This window comes from Ailuropoda melanoleuca, chromosome 6 (genome assembly GCF_002007445.2).
Source record: "Ailuropoda melanoleuca isolate Jingjing chromosome 6, ASM200744v2, whole genome shotgun sequence".
Lineage (NCBI taxonomy): Eukaryota > Metazoa > Chordata > Mammalia > Carnivora > Ursidae > Ailuropoda > Ailuropoda melanoleuca.
The window spans coordinates 41,532,409-41,550,668 of NC_048223.1; the positions used below are offsets into that span (position 1 = coordinate 41,532,409).

Below are 18,260 nucleotides of genomic sequence, written 5' to 3' on the forward strand. Positions count from 1 at the left end.
GAAGAGACTGTCCTATCTGCATTGTATATTTTCTCCTCCTTTGTCATAGAATAATTGATCAGATATGCATGGGTTTATTTCTGGGCTCTCTAGTGTATCCTGTTGATCTATGTGACTGTTTTTATGCCAATACCATACTGTTTTGATTACTCTATCTTTGTAGTATAGTTTGAAATCTGGGATTGTGATACCTACAGCTTTGTTCTTTTTTCTCAAGATTACTTTGGTTCTTTAGAGGCTTTTGTGGTTCCACATTAATTTTAGGATTCTTTGTTCTAGCAGTATGAAAAGTACTATTGGTATTTTGTTAAGGATGGCACTGAATCTGTAGATTGCTTTGGGTGCTATGGACATTTTAAGAATAGTAATTCTTCCAGTCCATGAAGCATGATATAATTTTCCATTTATTTTTGTCATCTTCAGTTTCTTTCATTACTGTCTTACAGTTTTCAGCACACAGGTCTTTAAACTCCTTGGTAAATTTATTCCTGGGTATTTTATTATTTTTTGATGTAGTTGTAAATGGGTTTGTTTTCTTAACTTCTCTTTTTGCTAGTTTGTTATTAATGTATAGAAACCCAACTGATTACTGTACTGATTTTGTATCCTTTACTGAATTGAAACTTTACTGAATTCATTTATTCTAACAGTGTTTTGGTGGAGTCTTCAGGGTTTTCTATATATAGTATAATGTCATCTGCAAATAGTGACAGTTTTACTTCTTCCTTTCCAGTTTGGATGTCTTTTATTTCTTTCTCTTGTCTGAGTGCTGTAGCTAGGACTTCCAGTACTATTTTGAATAAAAGTGGTGAGAGTAGACATTCTTGTCTTGTTTCTGATCTTTGAGGAAAAGCTTTCAGCTTTTCATTAGTAAGATGTTAGCTCTAGGTGTGTCATATATGATCTTTGTTATGTTTATGTTTCCTCTAAACTTACTTTGAGAGTTTTTATCATGAATTGATGTTGAATTTTGTCACATGCTTTTCCTGCATCTATTGAGATGATCATACGATTTTTATGCTTTATTTTGTTAATGTGGTGTTTCACATTGATTTGCCGATGTTGAGCCATGCTTGCATCTCTGGAATAAATCCTACTTGATTGTGGTGTATGATCCTTGTGATGTATTTTTTAATTCAGTTTGCAAATATTTTGTTGAGGATTATTGCATCTGTGTTCATCAGAGATATTGATCTGTAATTTTCTTTTTTTGTTGTATTTTTGGTTTTGGTGTCAGTGTAAATACTGGCCTTGTAGAATGAATTAGAAGCATTTCTACCTCTTCTGTTTTTTAAAATAGTTTGAGAAAGATAGATATTAACTCTTCTTTAAATGTTAGGTAGAATTTCCTTGGGAAGCCATCTGGTCTTGGACTTCAGTTTGTTGGGTTTTTGATTATTGATTCAGTTTCATTACTGGTAATCAGTCTGTTCATATTTTTTATTTCTTCCCGATTTAGTCTTGGAAGATTGCATGTTTCTAGAAATTTATTCATTTTTTTTCTAGACTGTCTAGTTTGTTGACATGTGATTTTTTGTAGTAGTCTCTTATAATCCTTCGTACTTGTGAGGTGTGGGTTGTAACTTCTCTTCTTTCATTTTTGATGTTATTTGATTCCTCTCTCTCTCTCTCATTGATGTGTCTGATTAAAGGTTTACCAAAATTTAGCTTTTCAAAGAGTCAGCTTTTAGTTTCATTGATTTTTTTTTCTATTTTTTTGTGTCTTTCATTTATTTCTGTTCTGATCTTTATTATTTCCTTCCTTCTAACTCTGGGCTATGTTCTTTTTCTAGTTCCTTTAGGTACAAGTTTAGATTGTTTTTGGAGATTTTTCTTGTTTCTTCAGGCAGGCCTATATCACTATATACTTCGCTCTTATAACTGCTTTTGCTGCATCTCTAAGATTTTGAACTGTTGCATTTCCATTTTTGTTTATTTTTAATTTCTTCTTCGATTTCTTTTTTAACCCATTGTTAAATAGCATGTTGCTTAGCCCCCAAGTATTTGCATTTTTTCCCAGTTTTTTTTTTTTTCTGGTTTCATACCACTGTGACTGGAAAGGATGCTTGATATGATTTCAGTCCTCCTAAGTTGATTGAGATTTGTCTTGTGGCTTAACATGTGATCCAACCTGGAATATATCTCATGTGCACTTGAAAAGAAGGTATATTCTGCTGTTTCTTATGGAATGTTCTATAATATTTGTTAAGTCAGTCCTGCCTAATGTGTCATTCAAAGCCATTGTTTTCTTACTGATTTTCTGTCTAGATGATCTATCTATTAATGCAAGTGTGATGTTAAAGCTTCCTATTATTATTGTATTACTGTCTATTTCTCTGTGTCTGTTAATGTTTGCTTTATATATTTAGGTGCCCCTATGTTGGGTGCATAGTTATTTACGATTGCTATATCCTCTTGTTGGTTTGATCCTTTTATCACTATGTAATAATGCCCTTTTTTTGGTCTCTTATTACAGCCTGTTTTAAAGTCTGTTTTTTCTGCTATAAGTATTGATACCCCATCTTTTTTTCCACTTCCACAGAATATTTTTTTTCCATCCCTTCACTTTCTTTTTTTTTTTTTTTTTTTTTTTTTTAAANAAGATTTTATTTATTTATTTGACAGAGATAGAACAGCCAGCGAGAGAGGGAACACAAGCAGGGGGAGTGGGAGAGGAAGAAGCAGGCTCATAGTGGAGGAGCCTGACGTGGGGCTCGATCCCATAACGCCGGGATCACGCCCTGAGCCGAAGGCAGATGCTTAACCGCTGTGCCACCCAGGCGCCCCCATCCCTTCACTTTCAATCTCTACGTGTCTTTAGATCTGTAGTGAGTGTCTTTTAGGCAGTATATAAATGTGTCTTTTTTAAAAATCCATTCAGTCTTCTATCTTTTGAATGGAGCATTTAGTCCATTTACATTTTAAGTGATTATTGATAGATATGTACTTATTGCCAGTTTGTTATTTTCTGGTTGTTTTTGTAGTTCCCTGTTCCTTTCTTCTCTTGCTGTCTTCCCTTGTTTGATGACTTTCTTTAGTAGTATGCTTGGATTCCTTTTTCTTTATTTTTTGTGTTATCATAGGTCTTTGGTTTGTGGTTACCATGAGGTTCATATATAACATCCTGTATATGTAGCAGTCTATATTAAGTTAACTGTCATTTAAGTTTGAACACATTCTAACAATATTAATCCTCCACATTTTGTGTATATGATGTCATATTGTATACCTTTTTATTTTGTGTATGTCTTGACTGATTTTTGTAGATATAATTGATTTTACTACTTTTGTCTTTTAATCTTCATTTTAGCTTTATAAGTGATTAATCTACTACTTTTTCTGTAAGTTTGCTTTTATCAGTGACATATTTTCCTTTCCTTCCCTCTCGTTACCACCTTTTCTTTTCCACTTAAAGAAGTCCATTTAACATTTCTTGTAAGGCCAGGTTAGTGGTGGTGAATTACTTTGATGGTGAGTGGGGAGATGGTCAAATTGGTGTAGGGGACTAAGAGTACACTTATCATGAGCACTGAGTAATGATATATACAGTTGTTGAATCAGGGTCTCCTGGGTGGGTCAGTCAGTTAAGTGTCCAACTCTTGATTTTTGACTCAGGTCATGATCTCAGGGTCATGAGACTGAGCCCTATGTTGGGCTCCATGCTGGGCATGGAACTGGCTTACGATTCTCTCTCTCCCTCCCTGCCCACTCATTCACTCTTTCTTTAAAAAAAAAAAAAAAGTTGAATCACTATATTGTACACCTGAAACTAATATAACACTGTATGTTAAATATACTGGAATTTAAAAAAATAATAAAAAATAAAATATTAAAGAAGTAGATAAATCAAACACTAAAACATGCTATTTGGTTGCTTTAAAGAGCTATGTAGCACATCTTTCACAGCAAATATAAAAATTTGAATCTATAGTGATACCTAGAAGATTTTTTTGTATACCTAGGAATGCTGTATGTTAAAGTGGCCACAAAGCACAGCGTAGGGACTATAGTCACTAGTATTTTTTTTTTAAAAGATTTATTTTTTAGAGAGGAAGAGGGAGTGGGGGGTGGGCAGGGGGATGTGGAGGGGCAGAGAGAGAGAAACCAAGCAGACTCTGTGCTCAGCATGGAACCTGACGCAGTGCTTGACCTTAAGAGCCTGAGATCATGACCTGAGCCAAAACGAAGAGTTAGACACTTAACTGACTGCACCAGCCAGGTACCCCTATAGTCACTGGTATTGTAACAGCATTGCATGGTGACAGATGGTAGCTACATTTGTGGTGAGCAAAGCATAGTGTGTAGATAAGTTGAAACACTTTATTGTACACCTAAAACTAATGTAATATTGTGTGTCAACTATACTCAAAAATGTTTTTAAAAATAAAAAAATGGAAACGGTGTTTGAAAATACAAATATATATATATATATATATATATATATATATATAGCCAAAGATTACAAGTAAAAAGATGAAAAAGATGCAAAAATCAGAAGAAAGCTGGTTGTTGCTATATTAATAACAGTCAAAGTAGATTTTGGCACAAGGATAATTTCTAGAAAGAAAGAGGACATTTCATAATGCTATAAGAGTTAATTCATTAAAAATAACAGTTTTAAATGTACATGTACGTAACTACAAAGCTTCAAAATACATGAAACAAAACTCGAGAGAACCAAAGGGAGAAAGAAACAAATCTACAATCATAGTTTTAAATGGCAACACCTCTTACTAATTGATAGAATTTGTAGATTTAAAAAAAACAGTAAGGATATAAAAGATTTGAACATCGCTACCAACCAACTTGACCTAATTGACATTTATCTAATGATACACTTCAGTATGCAAGAATAGCAAAATGGCAAAAGTAAGTCTTTCCTTGTTAGTAATCATTTTAAATGTGAAATTATTAAGCTTACCGAGTAAATACAGACTGGCAGAAGGGATTAAAAGTCCCCACACTCATGATCCAATTATGTGCTGTCCTCAAGAGACCCTTGTTGGACTAAAGATAAATAGGATGAAAGTAAAAAGATGGGAAAAGACTTTCTATACAGATAGTACTGACATCATACAAAATAGACTTCTGAGTTAAAAACAATAAACAAAGATGGTCATTATATTTTGATAAATGGTCAATTTTTCAAGAAGTTACAATAATTATAAACATACATGCAGCAAACAATAGAGCCCAAAAATATGTACAGCAGACTGGCAGAATTAAGGGTGAAAATAGACATTTATACAATAATAGTTGGAGATTTCACAACCATCATCATAACTATTATTTGTTGAGCAATCACTATTTGCCAAGACTATTCTAGGCATTTTACATATATGAACACCTTTAACTCATCCTTATGGCAGGGTTATTCATTATCCCCATTTTACAAAAGAGGAAATCATGGCATAGAAAAATTAAATGACATACCCAAGGTAACAGAAGTACATGGCAGAACCTGGATGGTAGATTCAGTAAATTAGATTTGGTTCTTAGAGGTTTTCTATTCAAATGTCCTGCTGAAAGAAGGGATTTCTTTCTTCAACACTCCTGGTTCTGTGATCTCTGTAGGAGCGCTGTGGATAGAACATCACTGCTTGAAAGAGTAAAACGTTCTTGTATGGGCTATTCTGTTTGCTACACAGTTCTTCCTTCTGGTGAGTAGCTTTGATTTGCTGATCTTTATAATAACAGAAAATAAGCCCATCCTTCTGACAGCTGTTGAGGTATGTGAAGATTGTTATGGTGTTACTCACCACCACCATCAACACCGATTGGAGACCTCAGTCCCATACTTTCAGTAACACAGCAGTTAGCAGATTAATAAGGAAATAAACCTACTGAAGATATATAGAACACTCTACCAAACAGTAACAGAATTTGTATTATTCTCAAGTGAACATGGAACCTGTTCTTATTCCTATGGAACCTATACTGTTCTTCAGGGCAGACCTTATGTTAGGCCACAAAAAATAGTTTAATAAATTTCAAAAGATTGACTTCACATAAAGTATCTTCTTTTACCCCAATAGAATGAAGCCAGAGATTAAAAAAAAAAAAAAAAGAAGGAAAATTGGAAATTTCACAAATACATGGAAATTAAACAGCACACTCTTAACCAGTGGGTGAAAGAAGAAATAAAAAGAATATTAGAAAATAATTTGAAGCAAATGGCATTGAAAACACAACATATTGAAACAAAGGGGATGCAGTGAAAGCAGTGATCAGAGAGAAATGTATTGTTGTAAATGCCTACATTAAAAAGAAGAAAGATCTGGGGTGCTTGGGTGGCTCAATCGGTTTAGCATCTGCCTTTGACTTGGGTCCTGATCTCAGGGTCCTGGGATCAGGCCCCACGTTGGGCTCCCTGCTTGGCAGGGAGTCTGCTTCTCCCTCTCCCTCTGCCCCTCCCCACAACTCATGCTCTCTTTCTTATTCTCTCTCTCTCTCTTTCAAATAAATAAAATCTTTAAAAAAAAAAATCTCAAGTCAATAACCTAACTTTACATTTCAAGGAACTAGAAAAAAGTGAATTATCTAATGAACACAGTGCTTAATGGAGCTCGGAATACAACAGGCACTTAATGTTAGTATCTCACTCTTAGAAGGTGGAGGAGGGTCAGGAATGTATCCTCCAGATTGAGAAGGCACTTTAATACTGAAAAAAGAAGCAAACTACTCCATACCATTTATACTGAGTTTTATTCAGGGTCACTTACTGACAGGGTATTGGGCCAGCAGGTGGACGGAGGATAGAGGGTACTACAAATACCCATCCTCCACCCAGCTTGGACCTCAGCCCACAGCTTTTATAGTGCAAGGGGTATGATGGTGCGGTTGCAGGGTAGTTATCTAAGGTGATGCTACCTGTGTACTAGAGGATCTGTACTAGTTTTCTACAGTGGTGCCACCTGTGTGCCAGAGCGGGCTGCCACTGGTTATCTAAAGTGGCGCCATCTCTGCACCAGAGGGGAGAACATGATGGAGGGCCAAAGATGAAGCCAGTGTTGTCAGCAACCCTAAACTCACACATCCCTAAAGCTAATCACTGAAAGTATTTTAAAAATGAATGTAGGGGGGCGCCTGGGTGGCGCAGTTGTTAAGCGTCTGCCTTTTGCTCAGGGCGTGATCCTGGCGTTCTGGGACTGAGCCCCACATCAGGCTCCTCCGCTGGGAGCCTGCTTCTTCCTCTCCCACTCCCCCTGCTGTGTTCCCTCTCTCGCTGGCTGTCTCTCTCTGTCAAATAAATAAATAAAAATCTTTTAAAAAAATGAATGTAGGATACTGTTTACAGCATTCTTTCCATTTCTGCAGCTTGCTTTGATGAATTATGGTATATTTGGGATTTTTAATACATTTTTTAAAGTGAGATATTACAGGGGCACCTGACTGGCTCAGTCGGTGGAGCCTGCGACCAGGGTTGTGAGTTTCAGCCCCACATTGGGTGTAGAGATTACTTTAAAAAAAAAATCTAGAAATAGAGATATTACACATATACTGTGAATTTCACCCATTTAAAATGTACAATCTAGTGTGTTTTAGTATATTCGCCAAGTTGTGTCTTCATCACAACTAATTCAAGAATATTTTTATAACTCTAAAGAAAACTCCATCAGTAGTCACTCTCTGGTCTTAGGTGACCACTAACCTTAATTTTCTCTCCATGGATTTGTCTTTTCTGGATGTTTAATGTAAATGGAATCATACAATATGAGACCTTTTATGTGTCTCTCCTTTTATGTAGCATAATGTTTTCAAGACCCATTCCTGTTGTAATATGTCAGCCTCCATTCCTTTTTATTGCTGAATAATCTTCCATTGTATGAATATAGCACATTTTGATTATCAGTTCATCCCCTGATGAACGTTTGGATTGTGTCCACTTTTTTGGCCATTAGGAGTGATACTGCTGCGAACATTCATGTACAAGTTTTTGTTTGGACACTTGTTTTTATTTCTCTTAGGTAGTTACCTATGATTGGAATTGCCAGTTTATGTGGTAGCTCTGTGTTTAACTACTAGACTGTTTCCCAAAGTGGTTGCACCATTATACTTTCCAGTATATGGGGGTTCCAATTTCTCCACAGTCTTGCCATTATTATTATCATTTTTATTTTAGCTGTCCTTGTGGCTGTGAAGTATCTCTTTGTAGTTTTGATTCACCCTTTCCTAATGACTAATTATATTGAGCTTATTTTTATGTGCTTATTGGTCATTTGCATATCTTCTTTGCAGAAATGTCTTTTCAGATCTTATGCCCCTTTTTTAACTCATTTATTTTTCTGTTTGTTGCATTGTGAGAGTTCTTTAGATATTCTGGATATAATTCCCTTATTAGATATGTGATTTGCAAATATTTTTTCCTATTTTATGGATTTTCTTTTCAGTTTCTTGATGATGTCCTATGACACAAAGGTTTTTAATTTTGATGAAGTCCAATTTTTTATTTTTTTGGTTGCTTCTACTTTTGGTGTCATATCTACAAAACCATTACATAATCCAAGATCACCAAGATTTATACTTATTTTTTCTTTCTTTTTTTTTTTTTTTTAAAGATTTTTATTTATTTATTCGACAGAGATAGAAACAGCCAGCGAGAGAGGGAACACAAGCAGGGGGAGTGGGAGAGGAAGAAGCAGGCTCACAGCGGAGGAGCCTGATGTGGGGCTCGATCCCATAATGCTGGGATCACGCCCTGAGCCGAAGGCAGATGCTCAACTGCTGTGCCACCCAGGTGCCCCTATACTTATTTTTTCTTTTAAGAGATAGTTTTCACTAATATTTTTTGGGTCTTTGATCCATATTGAATTAATTTTTTAATATAATGTGAGGTAGGGATACAACTTTATTGTTTTGCATGTAGACATCCAGTTGCCTTGACACCATTTGTTGAAATACTATTCTTTTCCCCTTTCTTTGCACTTGTCCAAAATCGATTGCTTGTAAATATCAGGGTTTATTTCTGGACTATTCTGTTCCATTGATCTATATTTCTGTCCTATGCCAATACCATGATGTTTTAATTACTGTAGCTTTGTAGTAAGTTTTGAAATCAGAAGTGTGAGTCCTCCAACTTTGTTTTCTTTTTCAAGATTATTTTGGCTCTTTTGGGACTCTTGCATTTCCATATGAGTTTTAGGATCAACTCTTTAATTAATTTTTTTTTTAAGATTTTATTTATTTGACACAGAGAAAGCACAAGCAGGGGGAGTGGCAGGCAGAGGGAGAGGGAGAATCAGGCTCCCCGCTGAGCAGGGAGCCCAGTACGGGGCTCAGTCCCAGGATACAGAGATCATGACCTGAGCCGAAGGCAGACGGTTAACTGACTGAGCCACCCAGGTGCCCCTCAACTCTTCAGTTAAAAAAAAAAAAAAAAGAGACAGCTGGGATTTTGATAGAGATTTCATTAAATCTGTGGACCAGTTTGAGAAATGTTGCTAACTTAACCCTCTTAAATCTTCGAATCTGTGAACATGAGATGTGTTTCAATTTGTTTTCTTTAATTTCTCTCAACAGAGTTTTTTGTGTGGGTTTTCAATATATAAGTCTTGCATTTCTTTAAATTTATTCCTAACTATTTTATTCTTTTTGATGCTGTTGTAATTGAGATTTTTAAAAAAATATTTATTTATTTATTTTAGAGAGGGAGAGAGAGAATATAAGTGTGGGGAGGGGTAGAGGGAGATGGAAAGAGAATCTCCAAGCAGACTTCCCACTGCACATGGAGCTTGATCCCAGGACCCTGAGCTCATGAGCTGAGCCGAAATCAAGAGTTGGTTGTTCACCTAACTGAGCCACCCAAGCACCCTATAAATGAGATTGTTTTAATTTCATTTTCAGGTTGTTCATTGCTAATGAACAGAAATACAATTTATTTATTTATTTTAATTTTTTATTTTGTTATGTTAGTCACCATACAGTATAGCATTAGTTTTTGATGTAGTGTTCCATGATTCATTGTGGAAATACAAGTTATTTTTATATAAATATATATTGTATATTATATATTGTGTATATTGTATCCCTAAACTTGTTGATTACTTCTAATGGTTTTTTTATGGATTTCTTAGAATTTTCTATATACAGGATCAAGTCATCTGTGAATAGAAGCCATTTACTTCTTCCTTTCCAGTCAGGGTGCCTTTTATTTATTTTTCTGGTCTAATAGCCTTGGCTAGAACTTCTAATACAGTGTAGCATAGAAATTGCTGTGTTGCATTTTTATGAAATGGTGATGGGGTATAAACTTTTTATATCCATTAATATTGAAGTATGGTGGCTTCATGAAATTAGTATATATGTAGGACAGGCTCTTATCATGTAACTTTCTTTTTTTTAGTTGAGGAACACTTTAACAATGTCCTTATTTTTTTTCTTTTAGGTTTTCTCAAATAATGATGAAGGCCTTATTAACAAAAAGTTACCCAAAGAACTTCTCTTAAGGTAAATGTAGATGAACTTTAATGAACTCAGATTTGATTCAGTCATCAAGTTCCAAGACAATCTTCTTTCTCACTATGAGTCCGTAGCATAGAAAAACAGACAGAATTAGCCTAACTGACTTTTTGTTTTTGTTTTATAGAATGCTGTTCAGCTTGTTGTTAAATTTTACTTGGTCTAATCCAGAATGTACTAAGTATGTACATAGCATTGGTCTGGATTCTTTTTGTAATGTGGTAAGTATTGTAATAATCTTCAGTAGGTGCCATTGTTTTGGTATCAGTAGATATTCTCAATGTAGTCAGTAACATGAGGAGAGATTATTAAGGTTGTGAGCTCCTGAAGTCCCAGACATTTAGATGTTTTCTGATAAACAAGTTTTAAAATAAGTACAGTTATAATGTTCTTATTGAGCACTTAAAGTGCTCTTTCCAAATACTGGTGTATTTTTATCCATCTTATGAGAATTATGTGCTAAGTGACAGTGAGTACTATAAAACGTGGTTTTTGTCTTGTGTTTCTGGCATCACTGAATATACCGTAAATGGTGTTTTGCTTGTCATATTACCAAATAAAGCTATCAGCTAACGTTTGTTGATCCCAAGGCACTACAGTTTCTTTTAGTACTCTGCAGTCATCAAAGAAATCTTATTTTAGTTTTGGATGTTCTATTTTAGTTGTTTACAAGTAATTAATACATGTATACATGGTAGTCTTTGAGTGGCATTTCCCAAACTCTTCTCATATCAGTGATGTTCAAAACAAGTTTTGTGATCAAATAAGTATGGGAAACACTGGGGTAACAAAGCAAATTTCTTTACTGCCTGACTTCTCAGGGCCTTAATAAGCTAATACACATGATGATACTTCCAGATGGACAGTCGTGGCATTTCAAACTTACTGACCTTGGAACTCTTTTAATATTCCATATTAATTCCATATTCTGTGGAAAAAAATTTTGGGAAATGCTGACACAGAGTAAGTGATTGACCAGGTGACTCTATTCCTTTAGCTTCTTTATGGTAGTGATCACATTTGAGGGGCTTCAGAGGGTGTTCCATTAGTCATCAGGTATTGTTTGATATTGTTGTCATAAACTCATTTTGTTCTGTTAATAGAAAAGAAAATTATGTTATGACAGGATCGTATGAAAAATACAGCAATAATATTTTATTTCAATAAAACAAATACTTGTTTGGATAAGAGAGAATGTTCTTTGACATTTTAGACCCTTTTAAAGTGAAGAAAGTGGTAACAAGAAAGAAATGATATGTTTTTCATATAAACCTGGGAGGTCTTGATCAAGCACAGTGAACTGTTAGAACCAGCATGGCTGGGTTAGGATGTGCAGGCCATTACTACACAAATGGAGTGGATGCCATCCACAACAGAGGACAAAGTTCATGGTGTCCCCTGGAATTGTGCAGTGTTTCATTCTTGGTCTGAACTTTTTCTAGCACAGACGTCAAGCTGTAATATGAACATGTCATTCTTCCCCTGGAGAGTCTACCAGCTTCAGGCCGAGCCATTATTAGTCATTCAACACTGGGGTGTGATGAAACTCCACTCTTTGATGAATACTACTGCTATCTGTGACTCAAAGCTGCTAACTTAATATTTTCCCCTTTGGTAGAGTTAGCTTTGACACTGTTCTCAGCCTTGGAATAGTTTCTATCTGCTGACAAAAAAAGGGGGGAGGGATTATATCACTTTCTGTGCTAGTGCAATTTCTGAACTGCTATTTTAGAAGTTTTAGTTTCTTCTAAAGATCCGTGATGGACCCAGCTGTTATGAATCCTGCAGTTACAGGTTTTGAATCATGCCACAAAGCTCATACAGAGATCAATTTTCAAAAAGAATTGCCATTTGAGACCAAATGTTCATAACATGCCTATTCATAGATTTGTATTCCCACTTCTGCTCTTATTTTGGAGTCTGTGAGGGGAATTTAAATTTTAAAGTAGTGCCGCTACAGGTCTTCTCTGACTCGTGAGTCTCAAAATTAACTCTAGCCAACCGTGGTATTTTAATGTTTGTTGGCCTTTAAATCATTTCTGCCATTTTACGCTCAGACTTTATATTCTCAGTACCAGTAGCTCTTTCTTTCCTTTTGCTCCTTTCTGAGCAAAATTTTGAAGATGGGTTTGAGCCAAGTTACCAAAGTAGCCATCTTCATCATCCCTCATGGAGCTTAAGTCTTGATTATTGTGCTCATTTAAATGATGTCTTCAAACTTTCAGTGTGTCCTAGGCTTGTATTTTTACTTCATATCATAGACTTCTTTGTGACAGTGCACACTTCCTATTCCTGTTCAATTCCTGTTCACCCTCTGTCTTCATCAATAGAAGTGAATTCTTTGACTTCATGATGATCTTATTTACTTGAAGCCAGGTCGTCTTGTGTCTGCTGTCTTTTGTTTTTTGTTTTTTTAAAAGATTATTCATTTATTTGTCAGAGAGAGAGAGAGAGAGCACACAAGCAGGGGAGCAGCAGGCAGAGGGAGAAGCAGACTCCCTGCTGAGCAAGGAGCCGATATGGGGCTCTATCCCAGGACCCTGGGATCGTGACCTGAGCTGAAGGCAGACGCTTAACCTACTGAGCCATCCAGGCATCCCATGTCTGCCATGTTTTACTGCATCTTTTACCACCCTCTTAAATTCTCTTACTAGCTTCTGTTACTGATCTCATCGGGCAAAGTCTCAACTTCTCCTTTGGAACCATGAACAAGCACAACCTAGAATTATGTGTTTCTTTTCATCTCTTTATATCACTTTGAATCCATTCAGAAAAGCCTGTGAGGTGTTTTTTCATCTGATCATCTTATTGCTAGTTTTAAGACTACCCAATAATATTCGCAGATTCCTTCTACCACCCCATCTTTAGTTTGTTATTTAACAAGTTTTTACAATTTTGCTTTTTCTACCCAGCTTTTATTCATAAATTAAGGGTACTCCAGTTCTCCCTCCCTACCCTTTATGCTCACACAATTCAACAGCTTGTAATTTTACTCTTCCTGGGGAGTCAGTTATATAATGCGTGTAACATTATAACAATGAGAATCTTTAATTTGTTGAAATCTATGTATCTATTAGTGAGTTGGGTTGTCCTTATATTTTGTCCTCATTGTTATTATCTGTATTACTTTTGGAGCCAGAGTTGGTTGAGATTTCAGCTCTCCCCATTTACTACTTGTGTGACCTTAAAGTGACTTAACTCTCTGGGCCATAATTTCCTATATCTATAAAATGGAGATAGTAATAGTTCTTACTGAATGGGGTTGTTGCTAGCTCTTATAGGGCCTGTAATTTAATGAATGCTAAATAAATGGTAGCTTTTAATGTTAAATAATACCAATTTTGGATGTCTGAATTATTTATTAAATGCTATGTGACAATGTAGTCAATTTTAATGTAGAGAACTGATAAAAGCAAGCTGTCCTGATATGGATCTCAGCATATGCTGCTGCTAACAATCTCAGTAAAGAACGTGGTTAATAAGTTAATGTAACCCAGTGCTTCATTTCATCACTTTGGACTAATTCAGTCTCAATGGAAATGCACACCAGATGACATTAAACTGACAACTACTAGGGCTTAGGTTCGTGGTAGTGGTATGACAACTGGTGATCAGTTTGCATTATAAAAACCGTAGTTTCTTGCAAGGAACCATTCCTCTTTTAAGAAAAGAAATCTTATGTGAATTGAGTATTGGCCTAAAGTTCAGACTGTAAAATTTAATATTAACTTTTTGAACTTAAGTTATTATTTCTTACTATGGTTGCTTTCAGATGTTGATGATGAAATGAAAACACATGTAAACTGATGAGGTTGGGGAATATACATGAGGTTCAGTGGGGTTGAGTCCGGAGCCAACGACCAAGAATTCTTGAGGCGTCTTTGGTGCAAAATGGTGGTTTATTAAAGCATGGGGACAGGACCCGTGGACAGAAAGAGCTGCTGCACCAGGGTTGTGAGGAATGGCCCATTATATACCCTCAAGTTGGGAGGGGGTTAGGGATAGCGTAAGTCTCTAAGGAATTTTAGAAGCAAGGTTTCCATGACCTTGAGGGAGCTAGCTGTTGTTGGGAAAAGGTCATTTATTACCATTTATTACCGTCTAATAAAACCTGAGTCATGAGACCCTTCAGATGTATATCGGTGGGCCATATGCTTGGGGGATGATTGCCAATACGTATCTTGGGGGGTGGTTAGAGAGAAAGGAAGTTTCCAAAGGAATTTTTTTTTTTTAAAGATTTTATTTATTTATTTGACAGAGATAGAGACAGCTACCGAGAGAGGGAACACAAGCAGGGGGAGTGGGAGAGGAAGAAGCAGGCTCATAGCGGAAGAGCCTGACGTGGGGCTCGATCCCAGAACGCCGGGATCACGCCCTGAGCTGAAGGCAGACGCCTAACCGCTCTGCCACCCAGGCGCCCCTCCAAAGGAATTTTTATGCGTTAAAGTAGACTTATAGGATCTTGGTGGAGGGGAGGGGGTCAGGCTAGGACTGCCTTTTGCCCTTAACAAAGTATTAACATCGAGGCAGCTGAGTTCCTAGAGGAATGTCACCATGCCTGTTTCAAGGACTTGTCAATGGGCTGTAGGTAGTAAGGACTGTTTCTTTGTCCTTTAGGGCAGCCAGGAGTGCATGAGGAATGTCCCATACATCCCATGGGGGGGGGGGTGTTGCAGGGTGTCAGCTTCTGCTTTGTCCTCAGCTTGCCTTCCATTCCCTCANATGAGGAATGTCACATACATCCCATGGGGGGGGGGGTGTTGCAGGGTGTCAGCTTCTGCTTTGTCCTCAGCTTGCCTTCCATTCCCTCATCATTTCCCCTCTGAACAATTTTGACCCTTAAACCTTTAAGGTTGTTGAAGATGGAAGGTCTCATCTTCTGTAACTTCTTCCTGCTGAATAGGGGCGTAGAGATGTCCCTACCTATGGGTCAACATTGGTCAGTTGGGGAACATACGGGGGAGTTATGAAAGGGGAGGCAGCTGAATCCAACGTGGACAACACGGATGAGCCTCCTTGAGTAGAAGGTATTATCTGTTAGCCGGAAGTTACAGCGGTGAAGGAGTCTTGGCACTAGGCAGGGAGACATCAGATATGACAAAACAAGGTTAATATTATAAGGAGAGATCTGAATAAAAGATCTTTGATAGTTGACCTTTGATAATTTTCCTCCAGTCCAGGAGTTTAAAACAATCACTAAAGGAAAGAGATCATTTAAAGCATCAATTTGAGCATTCATGTCAGGTAGAAACCCAGAAGTATTTTGTGGTAATCTGGACTGTATACACAGCATTGTTTTTATGCTACCACATATTTCATCTTGTATAGCAGTTAAAGACATCCAACATCACTCTATTCTGTAGAGTATCACTTAGGGCTTTGACCATGTATTTATTGAGAACTTCATGTGCCAAACAACATTCTCCAGTCTCAAAGAGGTAACAAAGATAGATGCTAGGTGGTCATACCAATGTAACACAAAACATGTCCACCATGGTTTCAAATTTGGAAGGTTGGCTGGGTTGGTAATGGTTTTAATCATCCATGCATCCAGGCAAAACCCAGAGTACAGTGGCTTATCCAACAAGGAGGAAGCTATGGACACAGGTTAAATTGCAGAGCCATTGGGTCCCAGCCAGGAGCCAGTCATATAATACTGGGCCTCCTTGGAACTGCAGTCAGGATTTCAAGGGCCACTTGGTTTTGGAGGGCCATACATACAATGATTTCAGGCCCATATTTGATTAGGGAGTTATGGCTTGATAATAATCCCTCTTTTTCCCCCCAAATTGTACCATGAGCATGGAGGACCAGGGAAATATATTTGAAGTCAGTATAAATATTTTTAAGGCTTTCGCCAATTGCACACTACCAGATGACATTAAACTGACAACTACTAGGGCTTAGGTTCGTGGTAGTGGTATGACAACTGGTGATTAGTTTGCATTATAAAAACCGTAGTTTCTGGCAAGGAACCATTCCTCTTTTAAGAAAAGAAATCTTATGTGAATTGAGTATTGGCCTAAAGTTCAGACTATAAAATTTAATATTAACTTTTTGAACTTAAGTTTTTATTTCTTACTATGGTTGCTTTCAGATGTTGATGATGAAATGAAAACACATGTAAACTACCTCACACGAGATAGGGGGTGCTACATGCAGTAAATATGTTTAAAATATTCAGAGAAGATAAAGCTCTTGTTAGTAATAAATAATAATGAAAGAAACCTCTTATTAGACACATTTTTGAAAACTGAAATTATTATTTCAGTCATTTTCTCTCCTTGTAAAGTTTATGTGGACACATGACAGAATTAAGTATTAATAGCGTTTGTTGGCTTGATGAAGGGAAGGTTTGATTACCCTCAACAGGAGAGCAGAGCCTAATACTTCTGGGCAAATGAAATCAACTACACAATTACATATATTTGGCAGTTTTACTAGTTTGCTAGGGAAAACTGTAAAATGACTAGTGCAAAAATTTTCAAAATTTTCCTTTTCTTAAAATCATAAACCAATTTCATGAACGAAAAGAATTGCAATCATTAAGTTACAGCCCAATGCTTCTGTGTAATTGTGGGACCTGGGGGAGCAGTGCAGTGATGGGCTCGTTCCTGTTTGGGGCAGCATTGAGTGGGTGTTCTTGCCTGCTGGTAGGTTTCAGCATTCCATGGTTGTTTTCAAGGACTGGTGCATCCGCCTCCTGCTGTCTGTGATGCCTTATGTATATTTCCAAGGCAGCCTAACAGGTAAGATCCTCTTTTGGGGTACATACTGCAAATTCAAGTTTATGCAACTAAGGAGGTTTTTCGTTCTCGTTAGAGAATTTTTTCATTTGTTCGTTTTTACTGCTTTTTACTTTGCATGAGGCAATACACGATTAAATTAACGTGTGTTGAAATCAGATGCAGAAGCTTAAAGAGCTTTTTTTCATTACCTCTGTATATTATGTACTCTTTTAGGGTTGGCCTCTAAGTCCAAATCCTGGCAGAAGCAAATTTTCTTCTGTCTAGGTTGGGGTTATAATTATACATTAAAAGTCTGTTGATGCCTTTGTTTTTTTGTTTATTTTAACCTACATTGAGGTGGCATCAGACACCAGTAAAGCTCCACAGATAGGAATGAAGGAGCAAGTACATTCTTCTCCAGAGTTTCATCCCTGGAAAGTTATGTTAGAGACCTGTTAATTTAAAAACTGTGAATTCAGAAGTTACAGCAGAAAAAGATTGGTAAGTTTGACCCTATGAGTAGTAAAATACATCCAGATATATATACCATACCACAGATACATAGAGCACAGTGGTAGCACAATGGTGGGTATTTCACCAATTAGAATGCATATTACAAGCAGGGGCTACATTCTTCAATGCACAAATAAAAACCTCTAAAAATTATTAGGTAATAAGGTGGATTATTCTTAGAAGAGCTTGAAGAAAGTATGAACAAAGGAAGAAATACAAATGGCCAATTTTATGGTACTCAATCAGGCCCATATTTAAATAGAAATCAAAATAATGAGATATTGCTTAGCTGACTGGCAAAACGCAAAAGGTTGATAATACGAGGTTTTGGTAAGGAGATAGAAGACAGACACTCTAAGATACTTTAGTGGGGAAAAATCTTCAAAATGCTAAATGTACATATTCACAAATTCCATTTCTTGAAATTTGCTAATAGATTTATTTGCAAAGACACATATACAGGGATGTATATACCAAGGTATGTATATAGGGGATGATTACTGCAGCTTTTTTTTATTTATTTACTTTAGTTAAATTGAATTACGGAATTGGATTACTCAT

At 36.5% G+C, this 18,260-nt stretch overlaps 1 protein-coding gene across 2 annotated transcripts in view; it reads left to right on the forward strand.

Moving 5' to 3' along the window:
• The window catches only part of FBXL2 (F-box and leucine rich repeat protein 2), a 103,909-nt gene that overhangs the window by 7,843 nt on the left and 77,806 nt on the right, over positions 1-18,260 (forward strand). Inside the window, exons 2-4 of one of the 2 annotated variants that reach the window (XM_034662277.1) lie at positions 10,385-10,446; positions 10,586-10,679; positions 17,116-17,207. In XM_034662277.1, coding sequence (XP_034518168.1) covers positions 10,385-10,446; positions 10,586-10,679; positions 17,116-17,207 — 248 coding nt within the window. The remainder of the gene's footprint in view (positions 1-10,384; positions 10,447-10,585; positions 10,680-17,115; positions 17,208-18,260) is intronic. The other variant, XM_011224716.3, reaches the window with a different exon arrangement.